The sequence below is a fragment of the Podarcis pityusensis genome, assembly GCF_964106645.2.
Source record: "Podarcis pityusensis genome assembly, chromosome: 9".
In the NCBI taxonomy this organism is placed as follows: Eukaryota; Metazoa; Chordata; class Lepidosauria; order Squamata; family Lacertidae; genus Podarcis; species Podarcis pityusensis.
Genome location: NC_138034.1, coordinates 67,957,611 through 67,976,127, shown reverse-complemented (window position 1 = coordinate 67,976,127; position 18,517 = coordinate 67,957,611). Strand labels below are relative to the sequence as shown.

Below are 18,517 nucleotides of genomic sequence, written 5' to 3'. Positions count from 1 at the left end.
CCAGAATTGCATTTGCGTAGAAACTGTTTCTCAGGCGGCTAGTCCTGGCCTTTTCAGGCTGAAACAGGAGTGCAGGGCTGTCTTACAGCCTTCTGAATTCTCCCTGCATTCCCCAGATAAGCTTTGGAGACTTGCAAAGCCACCCACTTAATAGATGGGCGGGCCACACCTGTTAATTGTGTGACATTATGATGTTGAGCAATTGGCAGGTAGGTAGCCCTGCCCATCTGCCAAATTTGGCTGCAGGGCTGATTCCGGGAAAGGTGTGCCGCATGGAGAAAGGTTCCCCATGCCTGGCTTAGGTGATGGAGTTGTAAGTATTACCCAAGTATTGCAATACTGATGTGTATCTTTCTGATTTTGCAGCTGGCATTACGAGAGGCACTCTTGAAGCAGAGGAAAAGGCTGGTGAAATAACTGGCATGATGCCAGGACCCGGAAATAAAACCGACTTATGACTGGAGTGTTAACTAATTGTACTGAATGAACCAGCTCCGACAAAGACATCTTGTACCTGCAATTAACTTCATTTTGCCTGAACTGTTAAATTATGTTTACCACCTTTGGAGCAAGCCAGTATATCAAACCTACTTCAAACCGTGCTTTAACATCCTGACTTGTTCAGAACCACAGTTCCCTATTTTAGACAAAACGGAGGACTGTAGCTAATTATAGTTAACTCCTGGCTTCCTGGCTTGGTTGTTCCTTCCACGAAGGATGGGGCAAAGGGGCTGTTCATTCATAGCTTTTTAAGCAAAGAGGTGATCATCCAAACCTGGCCATTGGTTGTGGTGGTGAGAGCCAGGTATAATACCTGAAAGGTGTTTCGACCTCGGATACAAAGATGAAACATAACTTAAAATATATTTCCAACTGGTGGCAGATTAAAGACTAATTATGGCTGCTTCCAGACGACTTGCGTGTTTGAGCATTCATTCTGCCTTGTTTGCAGAGAGGTTACACTAAGTTGAGTTGAGCAGTTGTCACTTTTGCTCATCAGACTTTTGCAGTATGGAAAAAGATTGTTTCAGGGGTGGGCACGTTGTGGCAAGGGTGCCTAATCGACTTTAACTGCACAACCTAAAACCGCCAGTATGCTGGTCAATTCCACCTGCAAAATAATGAGTCTAGAAGCACTGCTTATTCATGAAAGAACAATTACTTGGGTCTTAGCCCTACATGCTCAGAGGAGCAAACCCTGTGGGCAGCAATGGGATTGATTTAGGAATAAATCTGTATCTGAGCAGAAATTTGTAAATGTTTTACATAGATGGAAGGATGTAACTTCTGTATTCCTGTAAAATATATTTTAGATCGTTCCCATGGGTACTTGCTAAGAATGTTATTCTGAGTACAGTGGTTGTTGTGTCCGACTCTTCGTGACCCCATGGACCAAAGCACGCCAGGCACTTCTGTCTTCCACTGCCTCCCACAGTTTGGTCAAACTCATGCTGGTAGCTTCAAGAACACTGTCCAACCATCTCATCCTCTGTCGTCCCCTTCTCCTTGTGCCCTCCATCTTTCCCAACATCAGGGTCTTTTCCAGGGAGTCTTGTCTTCACATGTGGTGGCCAAAGTATTGAGGTCTCAGCTTCACAGTCTGTCCTTCCAGTGAGCAAGTACAGTGGTACCTTGGGTTACGTACTTAATTTGTTCCGGAGGTCCGTTCTTAACCTGAAACTGTTCTTAACCTGAAGCACCACTTTAGCTAATGGGGCCTCCTGCTGCCGCCGCGCTGCCGGAGCACAATTTCTGTTCTTATTCTGAAGCAAAGTTCTTAACCCGAGGTACTATTTCTGGATTAGCGGAGTCTGTAACCTGAAGCGTATGTAACCTGAAGCGTATGTAACCAGAGTACAGTGGTACCTTGGTGGTACAGTGGTACCTTGGTTCTCAAACTTAATCCGTTCTGGAAGTGCATTCCAAAACCAAAGTGTTCCAAAACCACGGTGTGCTTTACCATAGAAAGTAATGAAGAATGGATTAATCTCTTCCAGACTTTTAAAAACAATCCCTTAAACAGCAATTTAACATGAACTTTACTGTTTAACAAGACCATTGATCCATAAAGTGAAAGCAATAAACAATGTATTGCAGTCCCACAATCAGTCAGTAGCTGAACTGGGTTCCACACAGTCACAGTCACAAAAACAAAAAAAACCGCAAAAGCAAAAACACAAAATAATAGCAATCATAGCAAAAACAGGCAGACCTCAGCGTAACATTCAAAACCAAAGCGTGGCACTCAAAACGGAAGCATAACACTCAAAACGGAGCATGTTTGGCTTCCAAAAAAAGTTCACAAACCAGAACACTTACTTCCGGGTTTGCAATATTTGGGTTACAAGTTGTTTCAGTACCAAGGTGTTTGAGAACCAAGGTACCACTGTATTGTAAAATTAAGGCGACTAACTTGGCTGAGTCTCATTGGACAACATTTGATGTTTGTGTGTGTGTCATGACACTACTGCCCTTCCTAGGGTAGGCAGCAGGGATGGATAACCCCTTTTCAGGCCGAGGGCCACACTGCCTTATGGAAAACTGCAATCTGGGGGCCGCATTATGCTAATGGGTGGGCCCAGGGACACAGGGAGGTGGAGCAACAGGTGCCACAATTGCCTCGGTAGGATGACCAACCACACAAAAGACTGAGGTTTCTACACCCAGCTCTCCCCATCCGTCCTGGCAATGCAAAAGACGATATCATAGCTCAAGGACACATTCCAGTTAGGCAAGAGCTCTCAGTGGTAAGCAGTGTTGCCTAGGGGGAAGCTGAGAAGCTGCACTTGATCCCTACAGTATTGTCCCACTAATACACGTCACATAAGAATGTTGTGGGTGTCCGTCTGTCTCGAGAGACAACAGACTACACCTTTGGGGGTGAAGCCTCTTTCCACCTGCCTTGCCCCACCCCCTGGCCCTGGGACTCCTCATGAGGAAGCTGGTCCTGGATGAAGAACTGAGGGGAGAGACTCCATCAGGCAAGGCCTCCTTCCACCTGCCTTGCCCCACCCTCCAGTCTCTGCTTCTCAATTTGTATTGTATTATTTTATGTACTGTGGCTTGCCGTTGTTTTATTGATTATAGTTTAGAAATAATTTATTGTAACTGTTGAATGGATTTCTGTTTAATTTTTACCCGGAGGGTAATCTGGTCCAACCCTCATCATGGCGGCACCCAGTGGCGTAGCGTGGGTTGTCAGCACCCGGGGCAAGGCAAGTAATTTGCGCCCCCTAACCCGTGGATTTTAGTAGGGGCAGAGAGCTGCGAGTGCGAGCGCGCCCCGCCCCCCAGATGTTGCGCCCGGTGTGGCCGGCCCCCCTGCACCCCCCACGCTACGCCACTGGCGGCACCACCTGTCGGGTTCCTGCCAGCTCAGCAGCTATTAAATCATCTTCAGTCTTAACAGTGAGTCCGTAAGTGACTGTGGAGGCCAATTCTGGATCCACACCTCCTTCCACACTGGAGCCATAGGTTTCCAGGCAGGAGTTGATCACGGTGAGGGTTTGCCAGACATGCCTTCCTCTTAGCAACTTTCTCGCTTTCGTCCTGAGTTCAAGCATCTTCAAAGCCCACGACACCTTTGGTAAAGGCTGTTCTCCAACGGGAGCACTCCCAATTGCCAGTATTTATACTTCATTTTTAAATATTTGCCTTGAGAGAGCCTTTGAACCTCTTTTGTTGGCCACCAGCATTACGCGTTCCTTTTTTAACTTCGGAATAGAAGAGTTGCTTTGGAAGACGATAATCAGGCATCCAAACAACATGACCAATCGCAGGGGGAGGTGAAAGGAAAGGGGGGGGGGGGTTTCTATTTTTGGCCCTGCAATAAGCCCTGATGCGCGCCCAGCGGCGCTCCGCCTTTCGTTTGCACTCCCTCCCTCCGCGCCGCCTTTCCTCCCCATATCCGGGCTCCTGGCTTGAGCTGCTCTGTTTGCTTTTGGGTTGCAGCCATGGAGCGGCGGCTGCCTCTGCTGCCCGGGCTTGCCTGGAGCTCCTTCTGCCTCCTGCTGTTGCTGAGGCTGCTGTGCAGGGGCGCTGCTGCCCCCCACATCTCCGGGGCTGCTGTTGCTGCGCCCTTGCTGTGCAATGTCAGCTTGGACAGCGCGCCCGAGGAGCGATGGAAGCCGGTCCTGCGCCACTTCGATCCGGAGTTCCTGCGATCTGCTTTCTACCAGCTCATCGAGTGAGTCCGCACTGGAGATACTGCTGTGGGAATTTTCCCACTTGGAGTGGAAGAAAAGGGATTGGTGGTGGCCACATCAGCGCTTCGAAATTACAATTACTGTTATTTTTATTTTTAAACGGATATGGATATCTTTTCCATCATCTCCAAACAACTTTCTGCAAGTGCTTTCTGCAAGCCTGTTTGAGTAGCTGTTTCCTATTTTGTTTGGCTGCAAATTATTCCTCTTATTATAAACTTCTTTCTACTCCTCCTGCAGATAAAAACAAGTGCCGCTAAAAGACCAAGCCTGTCTGAGTAGTCGTTTCCTTTTTTTGTTTGGCTGTAAATTATTCCTCTTATTATAAACTTATTTCTGCTCCTCCTGCAGATAAAAACAAGCTAAAAGCATGGGAAACGCAGTCATTTAAAAAACAATGAAACATTGATACAATCTTAATTAGGGGTTCACGCTTTCATTACACAAGAAGAGGCAGCTTTTAACACCTGCATTTTTTTGGCAGGGGTGTGCCTCCTGTTCCCCGCCCTTTTCTCCTTAATTGAGTTAAAGGTGCAGCACGTTATAGAAACCCAGAATTTCTGCCAATAGAATCTGTGTATAAAAGCTCTGTATATGCAACTTGACATTTAATAAATAGTTTGAAAACTTAAAAAGGAGGAGGAAGCAGCCTTCATTTTGCTAACCAGGTGACAATTTGAACCCTGGTCTCCCAGGTCTAGTGCAACACACTGATCTCACCTGCTCTCTCAGAGGCACCTTGCTTCTCAATGTGAGCTGCTATTTTTTCCTTGGGTTCCCGTGGGTTTGGGTCTCGGCGGTTCCATTCAAAAGCAAAGCAGGTCTTCTTGCTCACAATCGTCTCAAATCCTGACTGCCATCGTTCTGCATCCAGAGGTGGTTCTCCTGTCGCTCAGCTGCAGCCCCTCTGAAGCCAATGGCACCTATTTATTGCTGTGTTTTCTTTGTTTTTCAGCGAAGTGGTTCCCAAGTGGGTTCATGCGATTATCCGGCCTCTGGCGGAAGAATTAGAATCCTTTGCCCCTCAGCCGTTTGCAGGCGAGATCCGGGGACTCTGCCAAGCCCTGGGGCTAAATGTTGGGGATGGCTTGCTCATCAATTTGGCCTACGAATCTACTGCGTAAGTGTCCTTGATGTTGGGAAGGAAGAGCTCACTGGTGCAAGGGATTTCTTGTACAGTATTTTTTTTAAAAAAGGGACGCAGGTGGCGCTGTGGGTTAAATCACAGAGCCTAGGACTTGCCGATCTGAAGGTCGGCGGTTCGAATCCCCGCAATGGGGTGAGCTCCCATTGCTTGGTCCCTGCTCCTGCCAACCTAGCAGTTTGAAAGCACGTCAAAGTGCAAGTAGATAAATAGGTACCACTCCGGCGGGAAGGTAAATGCCGTTTCCATGCGCTGTTCTGGTTCGCCAGAAGCGGCTTAGTCATGCTGGCCACATGACCCAGAAGCTGTACGCCGGCTCCCTCGGCCGGTAAAGCTAGATGAGCGCCGCAACCCCAGAGTCGGTCACGACTGGACCTAATGGTCAGGGGTCCCTTTACCTTTACCTATTTTTAAAAATACTGCCTCCACAACGTACATTTAAAGAACACCCCTCTCCAAGAATCCTGGGAACCAGAAGTTTTCCCCTTACAGAGCTACTTTTCCTTTCGCCTTTAACAAATTGCAGTTCCCGAGATTCTTTGCTGGAGCCTGTGTGCTTTAAATGCATCATCATCAACCTTTTTTATTTGTATGCCGCCTCTCCACAGTTAAAAAACAATGCTCAAGGCAGCTGACAGCATAACAAGATTTACATAATTACAAAAGTCATCAACAATAAATAAACCACATCAAAAAAATACACAACCAAATGGGAAACAATTTCCACATAAATCGAAATCTAAAACCAAGAATACAGCATTAAGATCACAGTTTAAAATGACATACCGTAGGTAGAAAATAATAGCAATTTAAACCAAAAACGAAACAAAATGGAGCCCTGTCTGCCTAGTGGTGGTGGCAGCAGCAGTCCTTTATAGAGCCCATCACGCCCTGGGCCAGGTGGTGATCGGCAGGACTGGGGCCCTCAGGCGCTGAGCAGGGATGAAAGCATCTCCCTTTGATCTTCAACTTTTGGCAGCCATGCCCTCAGGCTGCCTGATCTATTCCACCCCAGCTGCTTGTTATAAAAACTATAACTGGTACCCAGGTTTGCTTCCCCCCTCCTCCTCCCCCCCCTTCCCTTGCATTAGAATAAGTAGTACCTTTGGTGGGGGTCACACCGTGCTCCACGGGTGCCAACCTCCTCCCTCCTCAGTCCTTTTTCCTTATGTGTCATGTATTTTAGGAAGCAAGCCTGCAGGCAAGGACTCACTTTTTTAATCTGTTCTCTGCAAGCTGCTCTGAGAGCTTTTCCGGTTAAAAGAGCAGAGTAATAATAATAATAATAATATAAATAATAATAATTTATTATTTATACCCCGCAAATCTGGCTGGGCTTCCCCAGCCACTCTGGGCAGCTTCCAACAAAATATTAAAATACCGTAATACATCAAACATTAAAAGTTTCCCTAAACAGAGCTACCTTCAGATGTCTTCTGAATGTCAGGTAGTTGTTTTTCTCTTTGACATCTGATGGGAGGGCGTTCCACAGGGCGAGCGCCACCACTGAGAAGGCCCTCTGCCTGGTTCCCTGTAACTTGGCTTCTCGCAGTGAGGGAACCGCCAGAAGGCCCTCGGTGCCGGACCTCAGTGTCCAGGCAGAACGATGGGGGTGGAGATGCTCCTTCAGGTATACTGGACCGAGGCCGTTTAGGGCTTTAAAAATCAGCACCAACACTTTGAATTGTGCTTGGAAACGTACTGGGAGCCAATGTAGGTCTTTCAAGACCAGTGTTATATGGTCTCGGCAGCCGCAATTTGCCGAGGCAAATTGACCCAGCTATACTAGGGGCGATGTTGGGCTTGGCTACTCAGAAGTAAGCCCCACTGTATTCAAGGGAGCTTACTTCCAGGTGACTGCACAACATTGCATCTTAAGTAATTAGCATTTTTATATGTTATCATAACAGCTCTGATAGGTGTACGCAGTTCTTGTGTAAAACAGACTTCACCATTCATTCCAACGGAGGGGGAGTGTTACACATTTAGGTGTGCCTTAAACTACTCCGTCCATTTAAGTGAATGGGGGAGACCTTGCTGGGGGCGGGGTTCAAGCACTCACAAGAGCTGTTGCTATCACAGCAATCTGTGCCCCCCAAAAGGGAAGGATGTCCATTTGATCAGTGTTGCTTATTTTCTAGATGAAATATCAGGGGAAACACATAATTTTTATGTGGATATAGAACCATAGAATTATAGAATTGTAGGAACTTGGAAGGGACTTCCAGAGTCATCTAGTCTCGCCCCTTGCAATGCAGGAATCTTTTGCCCAACGTGGGGCTCGAACCCACGACCTTAGATTGACGTTCTCATGCTCTACCAACTGAGCTATCCCAGATGTGGAGTGTCCCTTTTCACCCCACGATCTTTTATTGTCCCACAGATTCTGCACCAGTATCATCGCTCAGGATAACAATGGGAACATATACCATGGCCGGAATATGGATTATGCTTTTGGAGATATTTTACGCAAGACAACCATTGATGTGGAGTTCATAAAGAATGGGCAGGTACAAAGAGCTTTTGGTGGTGATTAAGAATGACCGAGAGAAGGATAGAAAACGCAGGACGAGTGTGCATTTTGCATTTCAGAATCTGTCCTATCCAGGATTCTGAAACGGCATCCATCATATTTTACAGGGGCGGGGGCAGGATTTAGGCACCTGACTGCCTGTAACAGGAATGGGGGTCCTCCAGTGCTGTGTACACCCACCCCAATTAAATCACATGACTACTTCCAAAGAATTCTGGGAACTGTAGTTTGTAAAGGGTGCCGAAAACTATAGCTGTGGGGGGGACTACAGATTCCAGGATTTGTGTGTATGTGTGCTTTAAACATGTGTTGTGTACACAACTGATTTGTCATTAGTCTGCAATTCACATAAGCCCCAGTTGCTGTGGCCAAAGGCCGGATTGTTAGCTTGAAACCTAGAGAGAAAACATTTGTTGAACATTTCCTCATTCTCTTTGTGTTAGTAAATCAGAGGCCTTGAATTTTAAGCTTCTCCCTTAATCCTATTCAAGCATTTTATTGTCAGTATGCCTTTCAACCGATGTCAGCGACTGGCACAATAACTGGTTCTGCCCCGACTGGGCTAGGCGACTGGAGCACTTTCAGAGACCTTCCAATCCTGGAAAACAGGTCCCAGTGCGCTGGACTCACAACTGTGCATTGTGAGCACCAGACTCATGAAGAATATAAATAACGCAGAAGCTAGCTGTGAAGCATAACTCCTTTTATTTCTAATTGCTACTGCAAACTAAAGAACTACTTGCTTTCATGAGTGTTACAGCTCCCATTCAGCCATCTAGTCACTACGTAGATAAGACTCTCTCCACACAAAGAGTCAAGCAGTCAGTCAGGAGTGGAAGAGTAGAAGAGCAGTTTCCGCCCCCTCCTTTCTCAAAACAACAGATCAGGAGATTCTTGCAATGGGAGGGATGAAAATATCAACATTTATGAATTAGGCCTTTATTTAAATGTGGGACCCTGTGTTTTAAAGTGACAACATCTCTGACTTGACCGTGTTTTGCAATGTGCTATGCGTTAAACCACAGAGCCTAGGACTTGCCGATCAGAAGGTCGGCGGTTCGAATCCCCGTGACGGGGTGAGCTCCTGTCACTCGGTCACTGCTTCTGCCAACCTAGCAGTTCGAAAGCATGTCAAAAGTGCAAGTAGATAAATAGGTACCGCTCCAGCAGGAAGGTAAACGGTGTTTCCGTGCGCTGCTCTGGTTCGCCAGAAGCGGCTTAGTCATGCTGGCCGTATGACCCGGAAGCTGTACGCTGGCTCCCTCGGCTAATAAAGCGAGATGAGTGCCGCAACCCCAGAGTTGGACACGACTGGACCTAATGGTCAGGGGTCCCTTTACCTTTACCTATGCGTTAAAAGCAGTTAACTGCAGGCTGTTCTCCGTCTTCGGATTTTCAGGTAAAGTTCAGAGGTACGACATTTCTCGGTTACGTAGGTTTATGGACAGGACAAAGTCCACACAAGTTTACAGTTTCTGGAGACGAGAGAGGTAAGCAAAGCTCATTCTTTCTCAACAGGGCAGGGTATAATCTACAGTCAGAATGAATTACAGAAATATGTGCAGTTGCCAATGTCTTGTTCAGTTCGTATCATGTGTCTTATTGTACTTTTGTTGGCTTTTTGTGTTTCGGATCTATTTTCCTAACCCCTGCTCCGTTCCGGAGCATGGTGGTTAAAAACATGCGATCAAGAATGCATTCATTCAAAAGAGAAAAACGTAATTTAAATCACAAATCTGTATTTTAAATATTGCTTTTCTTCATCCCAGCCTTTTGGGGTGGGAGCAATTAAACACTAAAACAGCAAGAGGAAATCACTCATGTTTGTGAATGTTGATTCTTATGGAGTGTCCCCCCCCCCCTTTCATTTTTATAGATTCTGGCGCGTGGTGGGAAAATGCCATTGCTGCTTTCATAAATCGAAATTCTCCAGTCAGCTGGCTGGTCAGGACTGTAAGTAGCCACAGTTTTGTCCTTTGTAGACTCAGTGCTCACTTTCTGAAAATCAGAAATTTTGAATTAGTCCATGCTTTTCTTACAAAATTGCACTGGTAAATTGTTACGGAAAGCAGTTCAAGAGGTGGTACATGTACAGAAATGTTATGCATTTAGTTTATCACTCTTATTTGTTAAGAGATTTTCTGTGCTTCCTGTGACAGGGTGCCTTTTCTGTGACTCAAAATGACAGATATCTGCACTGCCTTGCTTCGGATGCTTTCATGGAACAGTAGCAGCCAAGATAGTGCTCTCTAAATTTATTATTACTGTTCTTTTATTTTGATTCATTACCTGCACTTCACCCTAAGGTCCCAGGGCAGGTCACAACAATTTGAAATACAACGTTAAAAAGCATTTTAAAAAGATTACCATCACAAGAATAGTGTGGGTCCATAAAAAATAGACATCTCAAGTGTCAAATACACAGGCATGAATCTTCAGCGTACAACAAAAACTGTATAATTAAGGTGCCAGATTCCTCTTAAGGCAGTGTTGCTTAAATTTTGGTCTCCACCTGCTGTTGGACTACAACTCCCATTATCCCCAGTTATCAGGACCAGTGGTCAGGGATGATGGGAGTTGTAGTCTTAGGGGCTTTCGCAGAGAATGCCCTCTCCTGGTCCACTACCACCTTGAGCTTCTGAAATGCCCGCTCTGTAAGGAAGGAGGCAGTCTTTCAGATATTTGTTGGACTACAACTCCCATCATGCCTTGCGGCTGATGGGAATTGGAAAGTGACAACATCCAGAGGGCAGCCCCACATTGGCTACCTTGCCCTAGAGCAGTGGTGGCCAAATTTGGCCCTCCAGCTGTTTTGGGACTACAATTCCCATCATCCCTGACCACTGGTCCTGTTAGCTAGGGGTGATGGGAGTTGTAGTCCAAAAAACAGCTGGAGGGCCAAGTTTGGCCACCACTGCCCTAGAGCATCCTTGCACATTTTGTCAGCCATAGGCTAATCTGGCACATCTCAACTTGTGGATCTTGTTGGCTTGATGTAGGATGAGTTAAAGCAGAGGGTGTAAAAGGGAGAGAATATTCAAACTTTGACAATACTCAGGTTTTTGTGATGAGAACACAAACCTGGTGTAGCAACAATAAAATTGTTTCAGATGTCACGGCGTTCAGAAGTGCGTTTTCCCCAGCACAGATGACTACAAACATTGTATGTTTTGTTGAATTAATGTCTTGCAAATTGGTAGGTGTTCCAATTAAAAAACATGGTTTTGAGGCCTGAGGTGAGCAAGGGTCATTTGTCATTTTCGCTTTTGCGTGACAGCTCTGCGCCTGGTGATTATCAGGTTAGCTCTGCAAATAGGAGAGCTAGAAACTTGCTTCCTTAAAATGGGAATTCAGGTTTTCAGGACACGGATAAGCGGCAACTCGGTTACTTCTGGAGCCTTGGGAGTAATGCACAGTGTGATAAATGTTTGCAGGTTTGCCAGTTCCAGACCCAAAGAGGGGCTTCTGTGACTTCTCCCAACTCTACAGCCGTGCAATGGGAAAAGCTGTGCCTTCTATGCAACCCTTAAAGGCACAGGAGCCCCCTCATGGTGTGGACCTCCCAGTCCAAAATGCCCACTCCCTTTCTGCTTTGCTGCAGGTTTTGAGCGACGCTGAAGACTTTGAAGCTGCTGCTCTCATGCTGTCCAAGACACCAATTATAGCTGATGTCTACTACATAATTGGGGGCACCAGTCCCAGGGAGGGGGCAGTCATTACGAGAAGGAGAAGCGGTCCAGTAGATATTTGGCCCTTGGATCCTCTGACTGGAGGGTAAGCGTGAAACTTTGCAACCCTGGGTTTTGCAGGTGGGGGAGGAAAAAAACAAGCTGTGAATTTGTAGGTGGAAGGAGTATCAGTGTCCCTTGGTAGTTTTTGAGCAGGGCAAGAGGACGCAGCTGTTTGGAGTAGCCGGAAGGGATATTTGTGCCTGGGACGGGGGATAGAAACTAGGAAACTAGTGAAAGCGACAGGAAGAGTAAGAAGCCAACCAAAACAAAAAGCCTAGAAGGATTGGAGAATCTTTAAAGAATATTTAGAAAACGATGGAATAAAAGGAAACATCTTGGCAGAGTTAGACTTATCCCTGTATTGTATAAATATAAGTTTGTAGGGAGGTAAAAAGAAATGATATAAGAAATATGTAACTGTGCAGTATAACGTAATGGATAGACAAAGCACAGTGAGATTAATTGAAAGTCAGTTTTAAATTTCTTTTCTATAAATTTTATAATTGTGTTCAATACCAGGAGTATATCTGATGATATTATATTAATCTTATATCTTATAGTGTGGTGGTTTGTTTGATTTTTCTGTTATTTGTTTGTTTGTTTGATTGATTGTATGTTTGTTTACTTGTATGTACATCTGTTTTTCATAAATGTATTTATTTTAAATTAATAAAGATATATTTTTAAAAAGAAAAAAAAAGAAACTAGGATTCTGCACAGAAGCAAAATATACATTCATTGCTCTACCATATTTGCCCCTAGCCCCACCCAACAGCACCATATGGCCCTCCGAAGGTTGCCCGGGAGGGACTGTGGCCTTGGGCTGAACAAGGTCTCCCATACTTGGGCTAGCTTGACGTGATATGAGCAGCCATTTGTGCATAAAATCAGGGTGCGTCTAGTTTTTCCTAACCATGTTACAGATCTGAAAATCTTTCGGAAGAAACTAATTTCCCCCGTTTAAAAAATAAGTACTTTATTTGTATAATGTGTGCAAAAATAATGCAATGATAAATGTTTTAACCATGTGTTTTATGTAGGTGGTACCGGGTGGAGACAAACTACGATCACTGGACAACCCCTCCTCCTTTTGATGATCGAAGGTTTGTGTGAAGATGATGTTCTCCTAAAGAAAAATGAAAAGCAAAAGTACATACATGCTTTCTTATACCTCCACTGTTGGAGGCAATATGCAGTTCCTTTCAGTTCTGTCTCTCCTTCACCAATCAGTGCTGAAATCAGGCCTGGAGCCAGACCAAAATGGGTCGAGATCAGGGATGGAGAACCTCTGGCCCTCCAGGTGTTGATGAACTACAACTCGCATCAGGCCCAGCAAACACGGCTAGGGATTATGAGAGTTGAAGTTCAGCAACATCTGGAGGGCCAAAGTTCCCCATATTCAGTTTTATCCAGGCACAATTGAAAGTGGTTGACCACCAGTATCTCAATCGCCTTGCCCAAGAATGAGACATCTGCCACCAAGTTTTGGTTCTCCAGTACCTCAAGGTTCAGGGTGTATGTCTTGAAATTCGGCGTCAACTCCTGCCTGCTCTCATGGAGGGGGACCCACCTGGTTGGTTCTTCCTGGGTTGTTTAATAATAATAATAATAATAATAATAATAATAATAATAATAATTTATTATTTGTACCCTGCCCATCTGGCTGGGCTTCCCCAGCCACTCTGGGTGGCTTCCAACAAAGATTAAAAATACATTAAAATGTCACACATTAAAAACTTCCCTAAACAGGGCTGCCTTCAGATGTCTTCTAAATGTCAGGTAGTTGTTTATCTCTTTGACATCTGATGGGAGGGCGTTCCACAGGGTGGGCGCCACTACCGAGAAGGCTCTCTTCCTGGTTCCCTGTAGCTTTGCTTCTCACAGTGAGGGAACTGCCAGAAGGCCCTCGGCGCTGGACCTCAGTGTCCGGGCAGAACGATGGGGGTGGAGACGCTCCTTCAGATATACTGGGCCGAGGCCATTTAGGGCTTTAAACGTCAACACCAACACTTTGAATTGTGCTTGGAAACGTATTGGGAGCCAATGTAGATCTTTCAAGACCGGTGTTATGTGGTCCCGGCAGCCACTCCCAGTCACCAGTCTAGCTGCCGCATTCTGGATTACTTGTAATATCCGGGTCACCTTCAAAGGTGACCACATGGAGTGCATTGCAGTAGTCCAAGCGGGAGATAACTAGAGCATGCACCACTCTGGCGAGACAGTCTGCGGGCAGATAGGATCTCAGCCTGCATACCAGATGGAGCTGGTAGACAGCTGCCCTGGGTACAAAATTGACCTGTGCCTCTATGGACAGCTGTGAGTCCAAAATGACTCCCAGGCTGTGCACCTGGTCCTTCAGGGGCACAGTTACCCCATTCAGGACCAGGGAGTCCTCCACACCCGCCTGCCTCCTTTACCCCCAAAACAGTACTTCTGTCTTGTCAGGATTCAACCTCAATCCATTAGCCACCATCCATCCTCTTAGCCATGACAAGCAAGAGTCAAGAGCATGTGGTACACAACAACTGAGACTGAGCTCAGAAAAAAAGACTACATGTTGCTCAGCTTTCTGTTCTGGTAATTTTTACATGCACAAACAGAATCCCATATGGGGCGAAACCCCCCACACCTCTGACCTCCAGTATGAAATAGTCTTCTGCACCGCGATTCTTCCCAGTTTTGATTCATTCACTAAAATTTAATTTTTACTCTGCAGAACCCATGCCATGAAGGCGATGAATGCCACCGGACAGAAAAATATTAATCTCGAGTCTCTCTACAAAGTAAGTTTTCCATTTTACATCATGCCTGTTTAAAAAAACCAAAAACAATAAAGCCTTTTACTGGTGCCTTTATGCTAGAATAGTTTTCTGGTGGGATTTCTCGAGGGTTGCTATATTTGCAAACAAGCAAACCTGTTGTGGGTGACGCACATGCAACTAAGCACACACTACAACAGATGAGGGGGAGAGTCTGAGGATGCCAGTGATGGCCTCTGTGGGCACCTGTACAAAAAAGCCTCAATTTCTGCACTCCAGAATGGACTTTCCTCTGCCCTAAGTCTTGTCGGGGAGAAAGGCAGGGTATAAATAAATAAATTTAATAATACTAATACATGAAGCATCATCCATCAGTTGCTTCAGATGTCTTATTAAGGCTTTCCCTGACCCAGAAGATTGGACCCTATTATTGCTAGCATTAAGTTTCTGTCTGTTTCTGTAGTACTGTTTTTATCATACTGTGTGTTTCCCCCCCCTTTTTATACTGTATTTTTGTGTACTGGCGCTTTGACATTTCAGCCATTTAGAACTGCTTTTTAGTAAATGGACCCCTTCCATTTTGTTGTTTTCCAGGTGCTATCCGTACAGCCAGTCTTAAACAAGTAAGTTGGCATTTCATAGAATCATAGAATTGGAAGGGATCTCGCGAGTCATCTAGTCCAATCCCTACGAATCTCATGCTCTACCAGCTGAGCTTTGCAGATTTCCAAGAATTCCGTAATTAAAGAAATAACGCCTGGGTTTCCTTCTCCCTCTCCTCCAACCCCATCCTTTTTCCTTGTGTGTCGTGTCTTAAGCTGGTCTTAACACTGACATTTATAAGTCTTTTTTTGTGGGGAAGGGAGCCTGTTTTGGACTGAAAAGTGGGATAAAGATGCTTCTAATAAACCTGGAACCCAGTGCAATAAAAGGGCCCCTCTAAATCTGACCTCTGTTTTATTCAAGTTAATGTTTGAGTTAGAATCTTAGGTATAACATGACTCAGTACCTTTCATATCCTTTGCCAGGCTCACAGTTTATACCACTGTAATGAGTGCTGCAGCACCCAGCAAGTATACGACATGCATCAGAAACTTGGAATGAAAATGAGTAAGTTACCATATTTTATGCAAACTGCCTTTGGGATTGCCATCCAAATACCCAGTAGCTCTGGCTTGTCATTAGGGATGTAAGGAGGCATCATTCATTATCTGAACGTGTATTCCGAACGTACAGTACTGTTTTCATTCTGCTGCAAATCGCCTTCTGCCAAAACCCGTGATATTTGTCTTGCTGTCCACTTGTGGTGAAATGACATATGTCGTGTAGTTTTACATAGTCTGCGTAATTAATTTCATAACTCACGTTGGCATTATGTTATAAAGGTAAAGGGACCCCTGACCATTAGGTCCAGTCGTGGCCGACTCTGGGGTTGCGGCGTTCATCTCGCTTTACTGGCTGAGGGAGCCAGCGTACAGCTTCCAGGTCATGTGGCCAGCATGACTAAGCCGCTTCTGGCGAACCAGAGCAGCGCACAGAAACGACATTTACCTTCCCGCCGGAGTGGTACCTATTTATCTACTTGCACTTTGACCTGCTTTCGAACTGCTAGGTTGGCAGGAGCAGGGACCGAGCAACGGGAGCTCACCCCGTCACGGGGATTCGAACCACTGACCTTCTGATCAGCAAGTCCTAGGCTCTGTGGTTTAACCCACAGCGCCACCCGCGTCCCTATTATGTTATCCCACTCCATAAATTTAAATGCGAAGGAAAACCAATGCGGGTTTTCCATGATCAACTGTATATCATTTGTGGTCTGAATGCAACAGGGAACACCAATTGCATTTGCTGGATTGATTTATGTTCTCCGTGTGGGACGAGTAAGTGAACACCAGCAATTTCTGCTCCCGTTTCTGTTTTCCTTGGAATTCTCTGATGTTCCTACTTGCAGTTCCTGACATCTAACTTGCAGCCACAACTAGGTGCATCTTATTACAGAATTGCCCTCTATCTTTTTTATATTTATATATAGCTTTTATTTACTTTCCATTTAACAATATACATTCCCATCATCATTATCCACTTTACCTCCCTGGCTCTTTAGAGCCTATCGATTTCCTCCCCTCCCACCTCAGGGCTTTCAAAATTAACTATTATATCATTGCATTTTGTACGTTTTCGAATTCTAATTACACTCGTTACAAAATGGCTCAAAATTTAAATAAATATAGAAAGGTAGAAAACTTCTCCTTACAAGTCTTCAGATAACCCTGCTAGTGATGTTAATTGCTTACAATTATCTTTTAGATATCGTGTAAATTTACTCCAGTCCTTTTGGAATACCTGATTGTGCTGGTTTTGAGAATTGCCCACTATTGGGAAGTTTTCACTGTTAGACATTTTGCTGTATTTTTATTATGTTCGAAGCTGCCTAGAATGGCTTATGCAACCCAGTCAAGATGGGTAGGGTATAATAATAAATAATAACTATATTATTATTATTATTATTATTATTATTGCAGTTTGTTAAAGGTGCATGTCAACATACACTAATTTTAGTTTCCCTTTTTTTTTGTCTCCATGCAGATCATGGAGGGATTTGGAAAAATTGGCTTCCCCTAGAACCCACACTGAGATTTCTGCTCCCCTGAACAAGCAGTTCAGTACATTAATGGGGAAATTTACCATCCTGTTCTTTTACAAAGAACAACAGACCACAGTGGAAATTCACTAAATGTGGGCGACTGCCTAGAACTTGAAATAATCCCACCTATACAGGAATGCAACTAAGGGTGAAGCATAATCATCTGAATATGATTTCCAATGGATGATGCTTTGAAGGCAGATGATGCAGGAACCTTGAGGAAATCAAGCATGTCTGAGTCTGGTCGGTGCCTGGGATGGCAGAGTACCTGTTAACCCAACTGACGATGCCTTGATTTCCACAGAAGAACAGCAGGATGGAAGCGCATCAAATTGTGGCAGAGTATGCACAGCTGTGGCCAATTCCAGAGAATGATGGGCTTGAATAGGCATCCCCAATCTGTGGCCCTCCAGCTGTTTTGGACTACAATTCCCAACATCCCTGACCACTGGTCCTGTTAGCTAGGGATCATGGGAGTTGTAGGCCAAAACATCTGGAGGGCCGAAGGTTGGGGGTGCCTGGGCTTGAGCATTTGCTGGGCTCCCTACATAGCCAAAAGGCCCACTGCCCCCAAAACCCTGCTACTTTGCACATGGCACTTGAAAAAGTTAGAGACTGCACAATATAATTCTCATTTTGCACACACTAAATCTTCATAGGCTAAGGGCGCCTGTTGAAGATGCTCTGTCTTTTAGGTGCTAGCACTGGATATAGTAATGCCCTGGTTCTGGTAAACAGAAGATGAAGTTTAAATATTTTAATGTTTGAAATCTTCAGTCTTCAGACAGGACTGAAAAGTTAATAGGTTGTTTTTTTATCGTCGCTCTTGGAATAAAATGATTGTTCTGCTGTTGATCTTTGATGATAGGACTGTAAATAAATTGATTTATAAAGCAGCGGTGGTTGGTTGATTTCCCCCCTGCGTTATATCTTCTACTTCCCATACTGCAGCAAAAAGATACCTGTGAATTTGAGCCAGAGGCACGTAGTCCAGTGGTACGAAAAGCTAGTACAGCCTCTTCTTCATTTCTGGGAGCAACAATTCAAGGAGGTTCTCTGGAGAGCCAGTGTGGTGTAGTGGTTAAGAGCGGTAGACTCATAATCTGGTGATCCGGGTTTGATTCCCCGCTCCTGCACATGTAGCTGCTGGGTGACCTTGGGCTAGTCACTCTTCTCTGAAGTCTCTCAGCCTCACTCACCTCACAGAGTGTTTGTTGTGGGGCAGGAAGGGAAAGGAGAATGTTAGCTGCTTTGAGACTTCAGGTAGTGATAAAGCAGGATATCAAATCCAAACTCTTCTTCTTCTTGACAAAAGGCCCCTTTTACACTTGTGTTGCAGCAGCTCTTGAAAAGCAAGTTGGCTTCTGTGATCAGGGGAGAGTCCCCTTAGTCCCCTAAACACTATTGGCTTGATATGGGAACATTAGGTTGTTGGGCGAACTCTTCCAGGTTACTCTGGTTTGCATATAGAATCATAGAATATTAGAGCTGGAAGGGACCC

The 18,517-nt window shown here is 45.1% G+C and overlaps 1 protein-coding gene across 1 annotated transcript; it reads left to right on the top strand.

Moving 5' to 3' along the window:
* The first annotated feature begins 3,904 nt into the window (after nucleotides 1-3,904).
* Nucleotides 3,905-17,912, top strand: LOC308485320 (N-acylethanolamine-hydrolyzing acid amidase-like). The gene is made up of 11 exons (XM_081021054.1): nucleotides 3,905-4,186; nucleotides 5,161-5,325; nucleotides 7,733-7,859; nucleotides 9,282-9,372; nucleotides 9,759-9,835; nucleotides 11,484-11,656; nucleotides 12,654-12,716; nucleotides 14,330-14,396; nucleotides 14,967-14,995; nucleotides 15,401-15,482; nucleotides 16,959-17,912. The coding sequence occupies exons 1-10, from the start codon at nucleotides 3,954-3,956 to the stop codon at nucleotides 15,474-15,476; spliced, it is 1,101 nt and encodes a 366-aa protein (XP_080877180.1). The 5' UTR covers nucleotides 3,905-3,953; the 3' UTR covers nucleotides 15,477-15,482; nucleotides 16,959-17,912.
* Nucleotides 17,913-18,517: the final 605 nt, after the last annotated feature.

Bases quoted from the DNA above. Each gene is read 5' to 3' on its own strand.
- LOC308485320 (XM_081021054.1), top strand. From the start codon at position 3,954: ATGGAGCGGCGGCTGCCTCTGCTGCCCGGGCTTGCCTGGAGCTCCTTC. The intron at 7,860-9,281 runs GTACAAAGAGCT...TCGGATTTTCAG, and splicing joins AGTTCATAAAGAATGGGCAG to GTAAAGTTCAGAGGTACGAC. The intron at 14,397-14,966 runs GTAAGTTTTCCA...GTTGTTTTCCAG, and splicing joins ATCTCGAGTCTCTCTACAAA to GTGCTATCCGTACAGCCAGT.